Consider the following 15,953-nt stretch of genomic DNA (forward strand, 5'->3'; position numbering starts at 1 on the left):
TACTAGCCTTGATCCCCAAATGCCTTCAGAACTTCTTTTTGACCCATTGAATGGTGCTGGAAACTTTCCTCAGAGATTTTGGTCCGTACTGACATGATAGCATCACACAATTGCTGCTCATCCATGATGAAAATCTCCTGTTCTACCATATCCCACAAATGTGCTCTGTGTGAACAGTGAACTCACCGTTATATTGAAGATACCAGAATGATATGATTTGAGCTTTGTGTCATGGTGCATTACCTTGCTGAGAAAAGAATCAGAAAATGGATACACTGTGATCGAAAGGGGATGGACATGTCCAGCAACAATACTCAGCTAGGCTATAGTGTGTAAACAATACACAGTTGGTACTAAGTGTGCCATGAAAATACCCCCAACACTATCATATAACATTTCCAGCTCGAACTGTTACTTCTTGCTTCAAGATTTGACATGCCGTGTGTTCAGATGCTCACATGCATACCTGGGTTTAAACAAGCGGTAATTTGATAGCGTTGCTTTTATATCAGCTCCCACCAGTTCTTCTTTTTCATTCTCTGTAAAACCTAGAGATGGTTTTATGGGAAAATCCCATCTGATCAACATTTTCTGAAATACTCAGACCAGCCTGTTTGGCACCAACAACCATACCATGTTCAAAGTCAGTAAAATCTGTTACCAAAACTCAGGTTCAAAAGTTAAAAAAGCATCACCAAACATTTCAGGAAAGTTTATAAATGAGCCGTGGAAGTATGGAATAAGGTAAGAAATGAAGATAAGATGGAAAACAAGGTGCTAGTAGTTTAAAATCTGCTCAAAACTGACTTCATATAGTAGAAACAAACACACTGTAAGCTGTGTTTCTCTTTCCTATGTTTTGTTTTATACACACTTTCATACAAAATAAAATGGAAACACACAAAATGGTGTTTTGACATTTCAAGTGGCCTGTAGCTGAACTTGTGTTTTGCTTTCCTTACACCTTCAGTAATTTTGGAAAATTAAACTTATGCTCAGTACATGAGCCCAAAGTTTCTCCATGCCTCCAGTGCTCCAATGCAGTTTGCACATCTGTCCAGCTTCATCCTTGTCTTTGCAGTTGGCTATATAATACAGGGCATTTTAAAATTAATGAGTTGCAAATACTTGGCAAATCTACACTATTTGCTTTTTTAACTTCAGAAATATCACAATAAAAACACCCAGGACACAACACCAAATGATCAGATAGCTTTGATATTTCTAATATAGATGGAAAATAATAAACTGCAAATATCAGTGATAACTGATGCAGGTGTAACAATGCAGCCAGTCGTATACATGTTATTTTAAATGGGTGGTTTAGAAGCGCAAGGGTGCTCTATATTACATTTTGCTCATTGGTGCAGATTAACTTCATTTGTTTCATTTATTTATTTAAAAGGGACAATGTAATTTAACATAGTCAGAATATAAAGCATAAAACTGATGTAAATAACAGTAGCTCCTCATAACATTGTCATCTGTTTTGGTTTTCCAGGTGGGAATACAAAGCTGTAAGAACCTGACTTCATGTCATCTACAGTGTTTTCTGGCATACTTACTGTAATCAGATTAATACCACGTTCAATCCACAGTGCAGTGACAGCAGCCCTCATTGGCCACCTGTTGCCTTGTTAACTCTATACAGCTCTGTCTGCCTGTGATCTGCAGCCACAGCATGCTGCTGAGAGGCTGCACAGGCAGCACAGTGTCAGAAATCCCTGTTCTTCAGTCCGGACTGTCCAGATGGAACACCACCTGCCATCTCAATCCTTGTTGACGCGGCGGTAAATCCAATGGCCGGTAAGAACTACCTTTAGTAGTTTTAGACTTCAATGGCTAAAAAGTTCATTATTTAAATTAAGGGGCGATGATTATAAAACATAAAGTAAACTTGTTAAAACTCATAACAGATAGGTTTGAAAAAATTGAAAGAAAGAAGTAACACTGCTAAGTCTGCTAAAGTAACATTAAATGACTGTTCCTGTTTGTATCTTCGCGAATGACCACCTAAAATATCCCTGGCTATTATTCATCAAGCACATTTGTGTGTTTTGATACAACATTTATCATTTATATTATGTATAAGAACATCATATCCTTTTTTTCCTGTGAAAGATCAGACTCTTCTCCCCTGCTACCTTTTCAACACAACTTTTGTTAATAAAATATAAAAGCATTTAAGGTAAAACGTTAAAATAGTTTATGTTTATTTCGTAACGAATTTCCTGTTCTTGACATTGCCTTCCCTTCCCAGTTATACAATAGGGTGCACCAGGCTCAAAATCTTAGCTCATTATCTATCAGTCAATCACACAGCAACTCAATGCATTTAGGTATGTTCACATGGTGAAAGGCGATTTAACTGTTCTACTGGGGAGTTTCTGCACAATCGTCTCTAGGATTTATACAGAATGGTCCAAAAGGAGCAGAAGAGGACCACATAAGGAGACACTCCTGGCAGCTAAGAGTAGAAAATTGAGCTGTTTCACAGGGTTCTCCAAAGTGGACGACAGAAAAATTAGAAACATGTTGACTGATATGATGAGTCTTGGTGTAAACAGCATGGAAGCAGAGATCCATCCTGAATGACAATGTCTCAAATGACCTCCACAGTCACCAGATCTCGATCCAATAGAGCACCTTTGGGATGGGATGGAACAGGAGTCACATTGTACATGTGCAGCTCACAAATCTGCAACAACTGTGTGATGCTGTCATGTTAATATGGACCAAATATGGACTACTTTCCACATCTTCTCGAGTTCTTCTCTCAGCCCTTGATATTTCTCCAGCTTCTCGTGTTCCTTCTTCCTGATGTAGCTATCACTTGGTACAGCTACATCTATCACTACGACCACCTTCCTCTGCTTGTCCACAACTACTATGTCTGCTGGAAGTCCCACAGGATCTTAGGTCATTCATTCTTGACAAGCCTTGTGTAGCACCCCTCTTGTCGTCATGTTGAACATCATGCCAAGTATTGTGTTGTATGTTTAGTCAAGACAAGTTTCTAGCTTCAGCCTCACGTCAAGTATAGTATTGAGTGTATCTTTCACCACAAGTTTCTAATTCTTGTACACCACATTAAATAATACCTTGTGCCTTAGTTAAATAAAGCATTTGAGAACTTTGAACTCTGCACGCCTGTCTTTCACTTGAGTTCAGTTCTGTACAGGCCCTCGGGCCCCCTTGACAGTATTGCTCACGTAGCTTTTGTAACCAGTTTCCAGATTCAGGTTAGCTACTCTTGCACTCAGTGCTCTGCCACACTTGGGGCTTGGTACCCAATCTCAGATGAGGGTGATAATATCTCCCCTATCTAAAACCTGGGGTTGAATATTTAGTCTTGGGGCGATCGTGGCTCAAGAGTTGGGCGTTCGCCTTGTAATCGGAAGGTTGCCGGTTCGAGCCCCGGCTTGGACAGTCTCGGTCGTTGTGTCCTTGGGCAAGACACTTCACCCGTTGCCTACTGGTGGTGGTCAGAGGGCCCGGTGGCGCCAGTGTCCGGCAGCCTCGCCTCTGTCAGTGCGCCCCAGGGTGGCTGTGGCTACAATGTAGCTTACCATCACCAGTGTGTGAATGTGTGCCTGAATGGGTGGATGACTGGATATGTAAAGCGCTTTGGGGTCCTTAGGGACTAGAAAAAGCGCTATATAAATACAGGCCATTTACCATTTACCATTTAGTCTTAGTTATCCTAAGATGCATTTGCTGTCATCACAGTAAACAGATAAACCTTTCCATTATTTTTCATATTTGTGCAGCTGTACAAGCTTCTAGCCAGTCACCTGCTCTAGTGATACTATAGTGAGGGAACCTCAAATGATTCTGTTATTAAAATTATTCTGTGCATCTACACATTGATTCTGACAGCAATCAAACATGTTCCAGTGTTTGAAGACAATCAGCCTACAGCTGTGAGCAGCAGCCACTAAGCCAGTCTTCAAAGGATGGAAGAAACTTTTGGCTTACAAAGGCTCTCAGAGAAAAGTCATTGTTTATTTGAAAAATCAGATGTTTTTTCTTAATTAATTTAATGATAAGTCACCTGAAAGGGAGCCCCAAGTGTGCTATTGCATCTCTTATCATGGTATTTTGTGCTGTGTTTGCCAAATGGTGCCAATGACTTAATGACTTACTCCATTCTGATTTCAGACAGCATGGCTTTAAACAGCACAGACGACTTTCCCTGAAGCTGAGTGTTTCAGTTGTTCTCCGTGCGATAACAGCATGCCTCCATTTACATGGGCTGTTCCCAACCTGCTGTGCAGGGGTCTCAGCATCCCCATCTCTGCGTGGTTCACTCTTCTGTGTCTCTTTATCATTGTGCCAGCTGTACTCGGAGGCTGTTTTAGTATCCGCAGCTTGTATTTGAGGACACTTCTCAAGATATTTGAGGTGAGCTTGATTTGGGTGCCTAATATCACTAAAAAGGTACAAAATCAAAATCCTTTAAGTTCATATGTGTTTCATTCAAAGACTTTCTAAATGATAAAATCTGGATTACTTATTGATCATTTATTGTAACCCCTGAGTTTTTAGCAAAGTACATTTAATCATGTTGATTTGAAAAATGCATTGCAACAACAAAAGGCGCAAAGAGGATGGAGGCCTTTGTTCTTAAGGCTCAGAGGGACTGTTAGAAGCACAGGGGATGTTGCTGCTGCTTCTTCGGGGAGTAAGGCTTAGTGACTCCACCCTAAGAAGAAGCAAGCATTTACCCATGTGATAAATTCTACTACTCAGGAGAAATGTAATCATAATTAAAGCTTAAGGAACATGCACGAGGATTGCAACTGTTGTTTGTTTTGTTTTGGTTTACGGGCTGGAGGACCAGGTTACAACATGGTCACCCTGCTTGGATGTACAGTGATGTTTTATTTGCAGTACATGCCATTATGATACTGTGACGATGATATAGTGTTTTTTTTAAATGTCTTCTCTGGTGCAAACATCATGTTCCTCAAAACTGTTTGGTTTCTTTAAAACAGTTTTTTTTAAATTTTTGGAAAAAGGTTGGATTGGAGGTAAATTGGATCACAATATCAGAACTGTTTCTCGAGTTTCTATGCTTTGTTTTCTTAGCTGCAGGCTTCTGAGCCAAACTTGGTTTCCCATCCTTTTCCTCAGCAGAGCTTTAGTCTCCAGGGAGCATCTTGCCCAGTTTCATTACTTTGATCATATTTTTGTCTGTGCTTTCCATTTTCTCTTTGAATCTGTGAACTTGAAGGTATTTTGGAGACCTATAAGGGTTGTTACTAATGCTTATCTAATGCCACAAGAACAACCTTTGAGAGCTCAAATAGAATAGAAAAGCCCTATATAAGAATCAGTCCATTCACAGCTGCTTGTCAACAGAAGAATGAATGCAGCGGTAAATTGTTCAGCCTCTTTTTTATATACTTGTTTTGTTTTTGTTTTTTTTGTCCTAAATTAGTGGGCAACCTTACGAATGGAAATGAGAGCAAAAGAAAAAAATCAGCAACTCTACAAAACACATACAAATGGTAAACCTTTTTTTCATATATTGATCAGTGTTATGATTCTGGGACGTGTATCTTAGTCATTTTGAAGTGGTTTTTTTTTACTATTTAGTTTTCCTTATGTAATCTGGTTTTCTTGGTTTTCTTTGGGTTTTTATATTCATGTATCTTTTCCCTGCAGTACATTAGTTCTGTCCTTGGTCATAGTTTTGTATATTATACTTTCCTTACTGTTCTGCCCTTTTGTGTCAAATCTCCATCGGTCATGTTTACCCTTGTTTGGTTATTTCCTGTTTTATTTGGGTAACCAGTGTCTTCTGTGTTTTGGTAATTAATTTACTTGTCTAGTTTCCCATAATTAGTGCTCCCCTCCTGTCACTGTCTGCCTCAAGTACCTTGTGTATTTATTGGTGTATTTATTGTAATTGCGTCTCCCCTCGTCCTTTGTGGGGTAGTCCCACTAGCTGTGCGGTCCTTAGTCCCAGTCCTTTTTCCTTGTGGATTTTGTCACCTATTTCTGGACTGCCTGTTACTTGTTCTTTTATTGGTTCAAATGCTCAGGTTTAAACTGAACCTTTATCTACTGCATCCTGTATTTGGATACTCCACAACACCTCACACAACTGAACCTGACAGTCAGTCATAAATGTTTATTTGACTTGTATGAGTTTTAAACAATGAAATCATTCATTTTTCTCTGCACGCTCTCTGCAGGTATCATAGCCAAAGAATCACCAGCATCTTTGCAGCAGGAGATCCGGGGTTCTGCCAGCTGTCTGTGCTCAGATCATGAGTTTGATATGGCTGATATCTTCTACTTTTGCCGAAGGGGCGTGGAGAGCATAGTGGATGATGAAGTGACCAAGCGATTTTCAGCCCAGGAACTTGAGAGCTGGAATCTGCTGACTCGGAGCAACTACAACTTCCATCACATAAATATGAGACTTACACTCCTGTGGGGGCTGGGACTTCTCACCCGCTATGGCATCCTGCTGCCTCTCAGGTATGACTTGTGTCATTAAAAGAACTGTGATTGGCTGGGTGACTGCTGAGGAAACTATTTGTTCTTTTTTCTGCAGGGTTACTCTTGCAGTCACTGGCATTAGTCTCTTCCTATTCCTGACCACCTTAGTGGGGTTTTTACCAAACGCAGCGTAAGTTTGCACAACACCTAAAGTGTCCAGTGTTGTGAGCACCAGCCTGAAGAGATATAAAGTGACTCTGTGGCTACATGCTGTATGTCTTCAGGTTAAGATCCTACCTCAGTGAGAAGGTTCACATGATGGGCTATCGCATGTGTGTAAGCTCTCTCACGGCAATCATCACCTATCATAACAGGTACAGTAAAAAAAAACCAAACAAACATCAGCCTTATTCAAACCCATGGCAGCATCACGTTGTTTGACAGGAAAACAGCTTTAACGTAATGTCTCGATTTAAGATATCCTAGAGACTAATCGGGTGACTTTTTAACAACAAACATGGCAGATTTTCACTATTTTGTACTGTGTCTATGTGTCTTATCTGCAGAGAAAACAAACCAAAGAATGGTGGTATATGTGTGGCCAATCACACGACACCCATTGACGTGATCATCTTGGCCAGTGATCGCTGCTACTCTTTGGTACAACATTTTGTTTCTCTGAGTTTGTGTACATCAGCATTTATCAGAGTATTTGAGATGAGCAGAGTTTTAGTTTTTGAACTTGGCTCTCAGGTTGGACAGATGCATCGTGGGTTGCTGGGGATGATCCAAAGAGGAATGGTCAAATCCTCCCCGCACATCTGGTTTGACAGATCAGAAGTCAAAGACAGACACCTAGTGGCCAAGAGGTAAAATTGCATCGTCTTTATATATAAATCCCCTTTCCTCATGAGAGACAAAAAGTAAATCAGTGTGGGTGACCCGGGATAGGAAGGATCAAAACTGCCAACAGAACATATAAAGAAAGAAAGCAATCACTCATTTATTCAATGAGTGATTGCTAATAATATTAAGTTAATATTAAAATTTACTTTGAAGACAAATAGGAGAATTCATTAATTCACTAAATATATCATATATTGCTATTTATGTTCAGATTTGTTTTCATATTTCATTTATTTGGTATTTTTTGATGTTCTTTTTTGATGTTTACATTTATATCTTTACTATTTCCCATCATTTTAGACCCCGTTTATTGACTGACTTTATGTAAAGTGTATTTTTCTTTGCAGATTCATTCATGCATTTTTCTGTTTTAATTTCTGCTTCAGTATGCAAATAAGTGTGCTGTCTTTGGCTGCTCCCTGTTCTTCAAGAGGTCACCACAACAGATTGGTCCTCATATTTCACTGAGCTTAGATTTCACACCCAGTGCCCTCGCCGACTAAATGTGCTTGGGAACTGCACTGGAGTTGTGTTCTTGTGTTTCATCAGGAGGATTCCTTTTTTGGGGGATGTAACCACTTAGGATGTTAATGTGGTTAGCAACGGATAGGAGGCATGGCTGGATAAATACAATACTGTGCAAAAGTCTTGATCCACTGTCATTTTTAAAAATATTTTTCAAGGAAAATGGGAAATAGGTGCAGCGATTTATTGAAAACATACATGACAATACAGCACATAAGAAAAAACTGTCAGCTTTGTTTTCATTTATTTAAGCAGTCGTCACAAACAGTTTTCTAGGCGTCTTAAAGCACATTCAAAGCTCTTCTTTGGATGATGTTGTTGCTTCACATGGGTTCAATAATGTTGAGGCCTGGGGTCTGGGAAGGCCAGTGCATCACTGATAGTATTGCATTGTGTTTTTGTTTTTAATCAGGTGCTATTCTGGATTGGCAGTGTGTTTGGGATCATTGTCATGCAAAACAATGAAGTTAGTCAGATACTTTCCAGATTGTATTGCATGGTTTCAATTCAATTCAATTCAATTCAATTCAATCTTTATTGGCAGACTACATGTCCATAAAAACAAGACAAGAAACACACACACACACACACAACTCCCCCCCCCCCCCCCCCCCCCACACACACACACACAACACAAGGTATACCATTAAATATATATATGTATATAAATAAGTATATAAAGCATTTGTAAAAATATAAAACCATAATATACATAAAACACAATTACTTAAAAAAAATCAATAAATACACAAACACTTTAACCAGTGCTTTCTGAGACTGGATGAGTAACGGGAACCACTCACTGTCGGATCTGTAAGTGCTAAAATTATACTGTTACTCGAACCATCCAGTCGTTCTCTAAAACTGAACATTAACTTTCTTAAAAGTGCTTTAAAAGTCCAGACACCCACAGCTACAAACATCTGACTGGCACTACCACTTCTAGGTATCCTGCAAAGGATTCTCATCGCATCATTATATGCAACATGCAGCTTCTGCATGCTACATTGTTTGTAGGATGACCACAAGGGGGCAGTATATAGCGGTGTGCAATACGCTTTAAACAAAGCCACTTTAACTGGAAGTGAACAAAAGCTGAATTTGCGTGCAATAGTATTTGCCTGCACATAGAGCTTACATCGTTGTCTGTATATGTCATCATCATCATTCATTTGCTCAGTAATAAAGTGACCGAGGTATTTCACCTTTTTATGAACTTCAAGAGTTTTTTGTGCCAGTTTAAACAAAGGGAAATTTAGCTGTTTATCCTGCTTGGTTCTACATATCAAAACAGCACTTTTAGCAGCATTGTACTCAATGTCATATTGCACACCATATTCAGTACAGACATTAAGAAGATCCTGTAACCCAGCACTGCTTGGACTAAAAACAACCAGGTCATCTGCATACATGAGATGATTTATCAGTGCTTCACCTAATATACACCCAGTGTTACAGGCTCTCAGCTGTATGGACAAATCATCGACATATAAATTAAATAAAATTGGAGACAAAATCCCACCCCGTCTAACACCATTGCTGACACCAAAGGGGGCAGAAATACTGCTTCCCCATTTAACCTGCATGTTCTGATGAGCGTACCAGTAAGAGAGAATCCTCACGATGTATTGAGGAACTCCCCGTGTCTTCAATTTATCAAAAAGTTTTCTGTGGTTCACTCGATCAAAAGCCTTAGAGGCATCAATGAAACACATGAGGACAGATGAATTTTTAGCCCTATACAACCTGACTATTTCCTTGAGTGCATATATGCACATGTCAGTGCCGTGCTTTGGTTTAAAGCCAAACTGATTATCCAGAGAAGAGATGAACACACTAACTCTATCAAACAGGATTCTTTCTAACACCTTAGATAAAATACTGGCTAGTGCAATCGGCCTGTAATTATCCAAACAGCTCACTTTTGCAGCTTTGTCTTTCATAACTGGTACCAGTAAAATACACAGCATTGAGTCTGGTAATATGCCATGAATCATAAACCCAGTGAAACAGAGTGCTAAAAGAGGAGCTAGCCTTAAACTAGCATGTTTTAAATGTTCTGCAGTGATGTGATCCAAACCAGAGGATTTATTATCAGACAACCTATGAATGGCTTCATATACTTCATGTGTCCTTACACTTATTGTGTCATTACTCATGTCAAGATTGTCCTCATATGGATCACTTTTTATACAGTTAAACAACACACTGTAATGCTGTCTCCATAATGCTGCAATGTTATCTGCCCCAGAAACACCTTCAACAGTTGATGGTAGAGATGGTTTACAGTTATTAAGAGCTTTCACCTCTTTCCAAAAATCTGCCATATTATTACACAACATTTTCCTGGCCAAAGAATCTGCTCTCAGCATTTGCTCATTTTTAGTTATAAAGCGAACAGCGTACTTATATCTGGCATTCGCACATTTTTTCTGTTCAAATTCTGGGCCTTGTTTAGGTCTTCCAGCCATGGCCCAACATTTATAAGCTATGCGAGCTTCATCATGGTACATGGATACATGTTCTTTCCAGCCAGGTCTGATGTTAGGTTTCTTATGCTTATATTGTTTATCAAGCAGTGTACCACTTTCATACAGAGCAGTCACTATATCATCATACATGGAGCAGAGTAAATGTTTATGCACAGCATTCTTACAGTTGACATCCTTGCACAAAATAGCTTCTTTCGGCAAAGAAATGTTGTTCAGATGTATATCGGTATTACTATGATAAGCTAAGAAATCATCTTCACTACAAGCTGACCAGTCTAATTTTACACTGGTAGCAATATTAGCAATATTGTTTCCAGTTGTTGCTGGCATTTGTTCCACATTCACAGTAAAACCAAAAGGTATATGATCTGACACAGTTACCTCATACCTAATAGTCATGTTTGCTAAAGCTGCATGTCCATCAGCTGTACAGATACAGTGGTCCAGCCATGATGTACTATGTCAGGCTTCACTTATGTATGTATAGCTATCTGCAGGCAGTAACACTTTGGTAGACAAGATAAGATTATTAACTTGACAAAAATGAGTTAAGTGGTCAGCAAACTGAGAACTGCTGTCTGTGAGATCAGCATTAAAATCACCCAAAACATATATGCTGTAAGTATCATTGTCTTGAATAAATGCATTAATAAAAGCCAGCCTACTGAGGTATTCTTGCTCATTTTGACAAGATTCATAGGGAGTATAAATATTAAGAATGATAAAACTACTATTGTTCTGTGTATATTGTATACCAATACACCAGTCTACATCCAGTCTAATGGGCTTTATCACAGGGTCTATTTTTTTGTCCCAAAGCACAGCAACCCCTCCAGGTATTCTGCCTCTGACTATAGCTGTGCTGAGATCAGTTGTTGATTCCCCCACTCCCAAAAAACTTGCATTTAGACAGTTAAGTTTTCCCAGGTCCTGTTTGGACAACCATGTCTCCTGCAAGCATAAAATGTCACATTCTGCAAGCAGACTGTCCACAACAATCCGTCGAGCTTTGTCCCCTGCACTCTGTCCCAAACGTAGACCACGACAGTTGTAAGATAATACCCGAATAGACATCTTCATGTTGATACGTTGGTACCAAAAGGCGCAGTTATCTCCCCTGCTGGATCCACTGAGCTTGGCACCACCGTACCGGGCTTACGAGGTTCATAAAAACGCCGAACCAGAGCCCCTTCAGGCCAGAGTTCAGGATTGTACATTTCACCCACATCATTACATTCAGCAGTAACCTTGAAAGAGCTGAACCTGCTACGTTTACTAGCAATTTTTTGACAGGTCACATCTCTTTTAAGTTTCTCTCTCAAATACAGAGCAAGAGTTTCTGCATCTACATCCAGGGCAAATTTAGTGGCAAACACGCTCACCAATTTAGTTTTCACAGTTCTGATTGTACTCACAGCTCCAGTGCCGATAATCGATACAGGTCCAGGCCTCTTATTGTGTCCAGTGGTAGCAGCATGCATTCCTGAACCTGAATTAACCTTCTCCAGCTTGAGACGAGGCTTGCCATTTTTCACAACTTTACTCCATTGTGGAGAGCATGTAGAAAGCACTGTCTCAACGGGATCCTCCGTTGTTGCTGTAGTTTCCATATTACGGCCTCGGGCTGTCGTCGGAGCCCGATCTTGACCACATAGCAACATCTCCGGACAAAACGCTGACACTGTGCTTGTTGTCCCAGTCCTTGAAGCAGCCAAAGCTCCGGCTCCCTGCCTTCCGCGCGGGGCGCCTTTACTTCGATTCCCCCACCGCTCCTCTGCGTGTTTCCCCAGGGGAAAGTGGGAAGCGGTCCCCGACCCCTGAGCATTCAGCATAACAGGCTCAGCCGGTACCTCAGGCTGACACTCAAGAACAGTCACACGTTGGTCGACCTCCACAGCATTGGTCATAACTTGCTCGCAGACATCCGCCTGTAGTTTAACTACATGTTTTAAAGCACCCACCTCAGCACACAGCTGGTCCATTCGCCGTAGTAGACAACACACATCCATGCTGGAGTATGTAACAGGCGGCAGATCATCCAGGTGATGAGAGACAAATCTTGGGATATTCTCCCCACACTCACTCATTCAGCACTTTAAGACAGAGTTTAATATTGTTGGCGTCTTTATGCTGTCCTTTATATCCAACGCACCGCTGTGAGGTAGTGGGGCAGAGCTCAAACAAAACCTTCTTGGAGGCTTCAATCCCCTCGGATTCAAATGTGTTCGTGGCCAACAACACAATTTCATCCTGACTTAAAGTTTTGATTTTTACAGCAAGGAAATTAAGTAGTTCATCCTCTACAATTACCCTTCCATCAGTTGTTTTATATATCTCTGGTTTTAATCGTGACCGTTTGAAAGTCGGAGCTACGTCTGCACCACCACCTGTTACATCCGCCATATTAATCAACGGAGAGAAATGCCCACTTAGAAGGTGGAATCTGAAGCTACTTTCCCACTTTCATAATTTTGTTGATTTTGACAAGATCATCAACAGCACTGGCTTAAATGCAGCCACAAAGCATGAAAGAGCCTCCACCTTGCTTACAGATGGCTGTCGATGCTCACTGTTGTCCCTCCCTTCTGAACTTATTTGTACACAGTGGCAAAGATTTTAACCACAAGCTTCAAACTTGAATTCATCACTCCATAAAAGACATGTATCCACTGATTTTCATTTCAGTTCTTGTGTATTTTGGCATCCCTCAGCCTTTTCTCCCTGTTTCCCTTTCTGAAGATTGGCTTCTTGACAGCCGTCCTTCCACTGAGACCATTTCTGATGAGGCTTCAGTGAACAGTAGCTGGATCTGCTGAAGGCCCAGATGCATCTCACGTGTTCTGTGTCAGATCTTTGCTGATTTTTTTCCTATATCTTAAGGACATTCATTTCAGATACTGTTCATGTGCTTTGGATAGCTTTTTAGGTCTGCCATTTCTTCTCTTTTCCTCAAACGTTTTAACAACATGCTTCACATCTACATTACGTGTAGACACAACATTGGTTCGTCTATTGTGTTATAGGTGTGTTTTTTATGCTTAAATGATCCACAGGGCATTATTAAGTGGCTTAAAAAAACATTATTGTGAAAATAGTCAGGGACAAGGACCGGACTCAGAATGAGTGAAAAGGCAGCCAATGTGCAAAAGACAAATTTCGGAAGATCTTCAGAAAGCCTGGAAAACTATTGCTTAAGAGCACTTGAAGAAACTATAAGAAAGTCTAGAAGCTTGGAAGCAAAGCATAAAGCATAAATGAGGGGTGACTCAAGACCTTTGTACAGTAGATGCAATAAGGGGGTGTATATAGTTATGTGTGTGTATTTGCATATGCATGTATGCATCATATCACAGCCAAAATACTGTGTGTCAGGCATTTACCACTGCATGATTCCCACTGTGAGTTTCACTAAATTTGGTTCACGTGATTAAAAGTGAAGTATTCAGCAGTCAGTGTAATACATTGGTTTCGGCTATTTGTATAATTGCAGTAGGTAAGACTAGATTTAAAGTGGTTAGATTTCAATATAAATATTTTAATCTGTTTGTTCTGGTTTTTCATTTCAGGCTTAGTGATCATGTGGCTGATAAAACCAAACAGCCCATCCTCATCTTCCCTGAGGGTGCGTATCATAATGGGTGTAATCTAAGCAGAAAGCAGCCGAAACAGCCTCGTTAGTATTGTTAAGATCCTCACACTGTGTAATTTTCAGGTACTTGTATTAACAACACATCAGTGATGATGTTCAAAAAGGGCAGCTTTGAAATTGGCTGTACTATTTATCCCGTTGCCATTAAGGTAGGAGCTTCAGTCCATTTCCTCCTATCTCCTCATACTGCTCTTACTCACTGCTGATGGGCCGTTTATGGTCATCTTGCAGTATGACCCTCGCTTCGGTGATGCTTTCTGGAACAGCAGTAAGTGTGGCCTGGTGTGGTATCTTCTCAGTATGATGAGCAGCTGGGCCATCGTATGCAGCGTTTGGTACCTGCCACCTATGAACAGAGAGGTAAAGCCCTGCCTTAATTTAAACAATTTAAATCATATAATGTTTAATTCATCTTTTTAAGAGCCCGATGTTTCTTATTGTTCATATGCAGGAAGGAGAGGATGCAGTACAGTTTGCCAATAGAGTGAAAGCCGCCATAGCTGCCCGAGGCGGATTAGTAGATCTCATCTGGTGAGACACGTTTATATTTATATATAATTTATATTTCCAAACAATGACGTGTTCATTGTTGGAAAAGGGAAATGTGAACAGTGGTGCAACTGGGACTTAGAAACTATGCAGTGTTATAGTTGCCCAATTTTACTTGTTTCCTTCAAGCTTTACGGAAGAATTAACAAATGCCGACTTTGCACTTGTAACCGCTGACAATTCAATGAATAATACCCCTCAATGTATGTTCTCTCAGGGATGGTGGACTGAAACGAGCCAAAGTGAACAATGCTTTTAAAGAAGGGCTGCAGAAACTTTACAGCAAAGTTCTTGTAGGTGACCATGAAGACCAAAGTGAAAGGATGGAAACCCAGAAAAAAAAAAAGATTCAACCACAAGACAATGAGGACACAGTGAATGTATGTTATCACTGCAGAGTTTTACTTCTTAAAGAACATTTTACATAAGGTGAATGTAAAATACCACAGGCAGCAATTTGTACAATAGCTGCTTTGTTGGGTACAACTTTCTAGTACTGGGCTGGACCCTCTTTCATTTTGGTCCAAAATGTGCCAAGAAAATATTCCCCACACTGTTACACCATCACCATCAGCCTGAACTGCTAGTAAAACGCAATATGGATCCATGCTTTGATATTGTTTACACCAAATTATGACTGTGCCATCAGCAGAAACCGAGACTCAAACAGGCAATGTTTTCCAATCTTCTGTTTTACAATTTTGCTGTGCACTCAGGGACACTCTTCTCCATGCCACAATCAGAGTCACTTATATCGTCTTCCTTCCTCATTCTGATACTCATTTCAAACTTCAGCAGATCTTGTACATAGACCATGTACATATTACTAAATGCATAGGATTGTTGCCCTGTGACTAGATGATTAGATATTTGCTGTAACAATGAGTTACACTGTTATTTCTACCAGGCTGTAGACCAAAGAAAATGATTTTATGCATCTAACTATCTATATTGCTTTGTATCCAAGGTCAGTCTAAATGTATTTAAAGTTGTACTTTATTAACTTCTCTTTTTTAACTGTTTGCATTAAGGCCAAAAGCTGAACATCTCTGCAACCGTTTTGTGGGCATGTGAGCTTGTTGTTGTAGTATCTGATTAAAACATTTTCCTCTGACTGCAACAAGTGTTTACTACTAAAGCTGTTACATCACAGCCAGACACTTTGGCAGTGCTAGCTAATGTACTAATCGGCTCAAGTGTCTATATGTGACTTTGATCTTTGCTGAATTTTGTCCATGAAAAGGAAAGCGAGATCACACTTTTTCAGGGCTGCTCCACCGTTTAAGCCTTAATAATGAAGAGCTTCAGTTTACTTGTCCTTGACTCTTACAGCAGACTTTCCTCTACAAAGCAAATTAGCCACATTTTTCTTTAAAGTT

At 40.1% G+C, this 15,953-nt stretch overlaps 1 protein-coding gene across 1 annotated transcript; it reads left to right on the top strand.

Moving 5' to 3' along the window:
* Positions 1-1,665: 1,665 nt before the first annotated feature.
* gpat4 (glycerol-3-phosphate acyltransferase 4) lies at positions 1,666-15,688 on the top strand. The gene is given in 14 exon segments (XM_026173914.2): positions 1,666-1,806; positions 4,162-4,404; positions 5,444-5,513; positions 6,204-6,492; positions 6,569-6,643; positions 6,738-6,827; positions 7,020-7,113; positions 7,207-7,322; positions 13,943-13,998; positions 14,089-14,174; positions 14,257-14,385; positions 14,477-14,556; positions 14,792-14,909; positions 14,912-15,688. Coding segments are annotated over 13 exon segments (1,401 nt in total). The 5' UTR covers positions 1,666-1,806; positions 4,162-4,236; the 3' UTR covers positions 14,942-15,688.
* The last annotated feature ends 265 nt before the right edge of the window (positions 15,689-15,953 follow it).

This window comes from Astatotilapia calliptera, chromosome 7 (genome assembly GCF_964374335.1).
Source record: "Astatotilapia calliptera chromosome 7, fAstCal68.1, whole genome shotgun sequence".
NCBI classification, from domain to species: Eukaryota; Metazoa; Chordata; class Actinopteri; order Cichliformes; family Cichlidae; genus Astatotilapia; species Astatotilapia calliptera.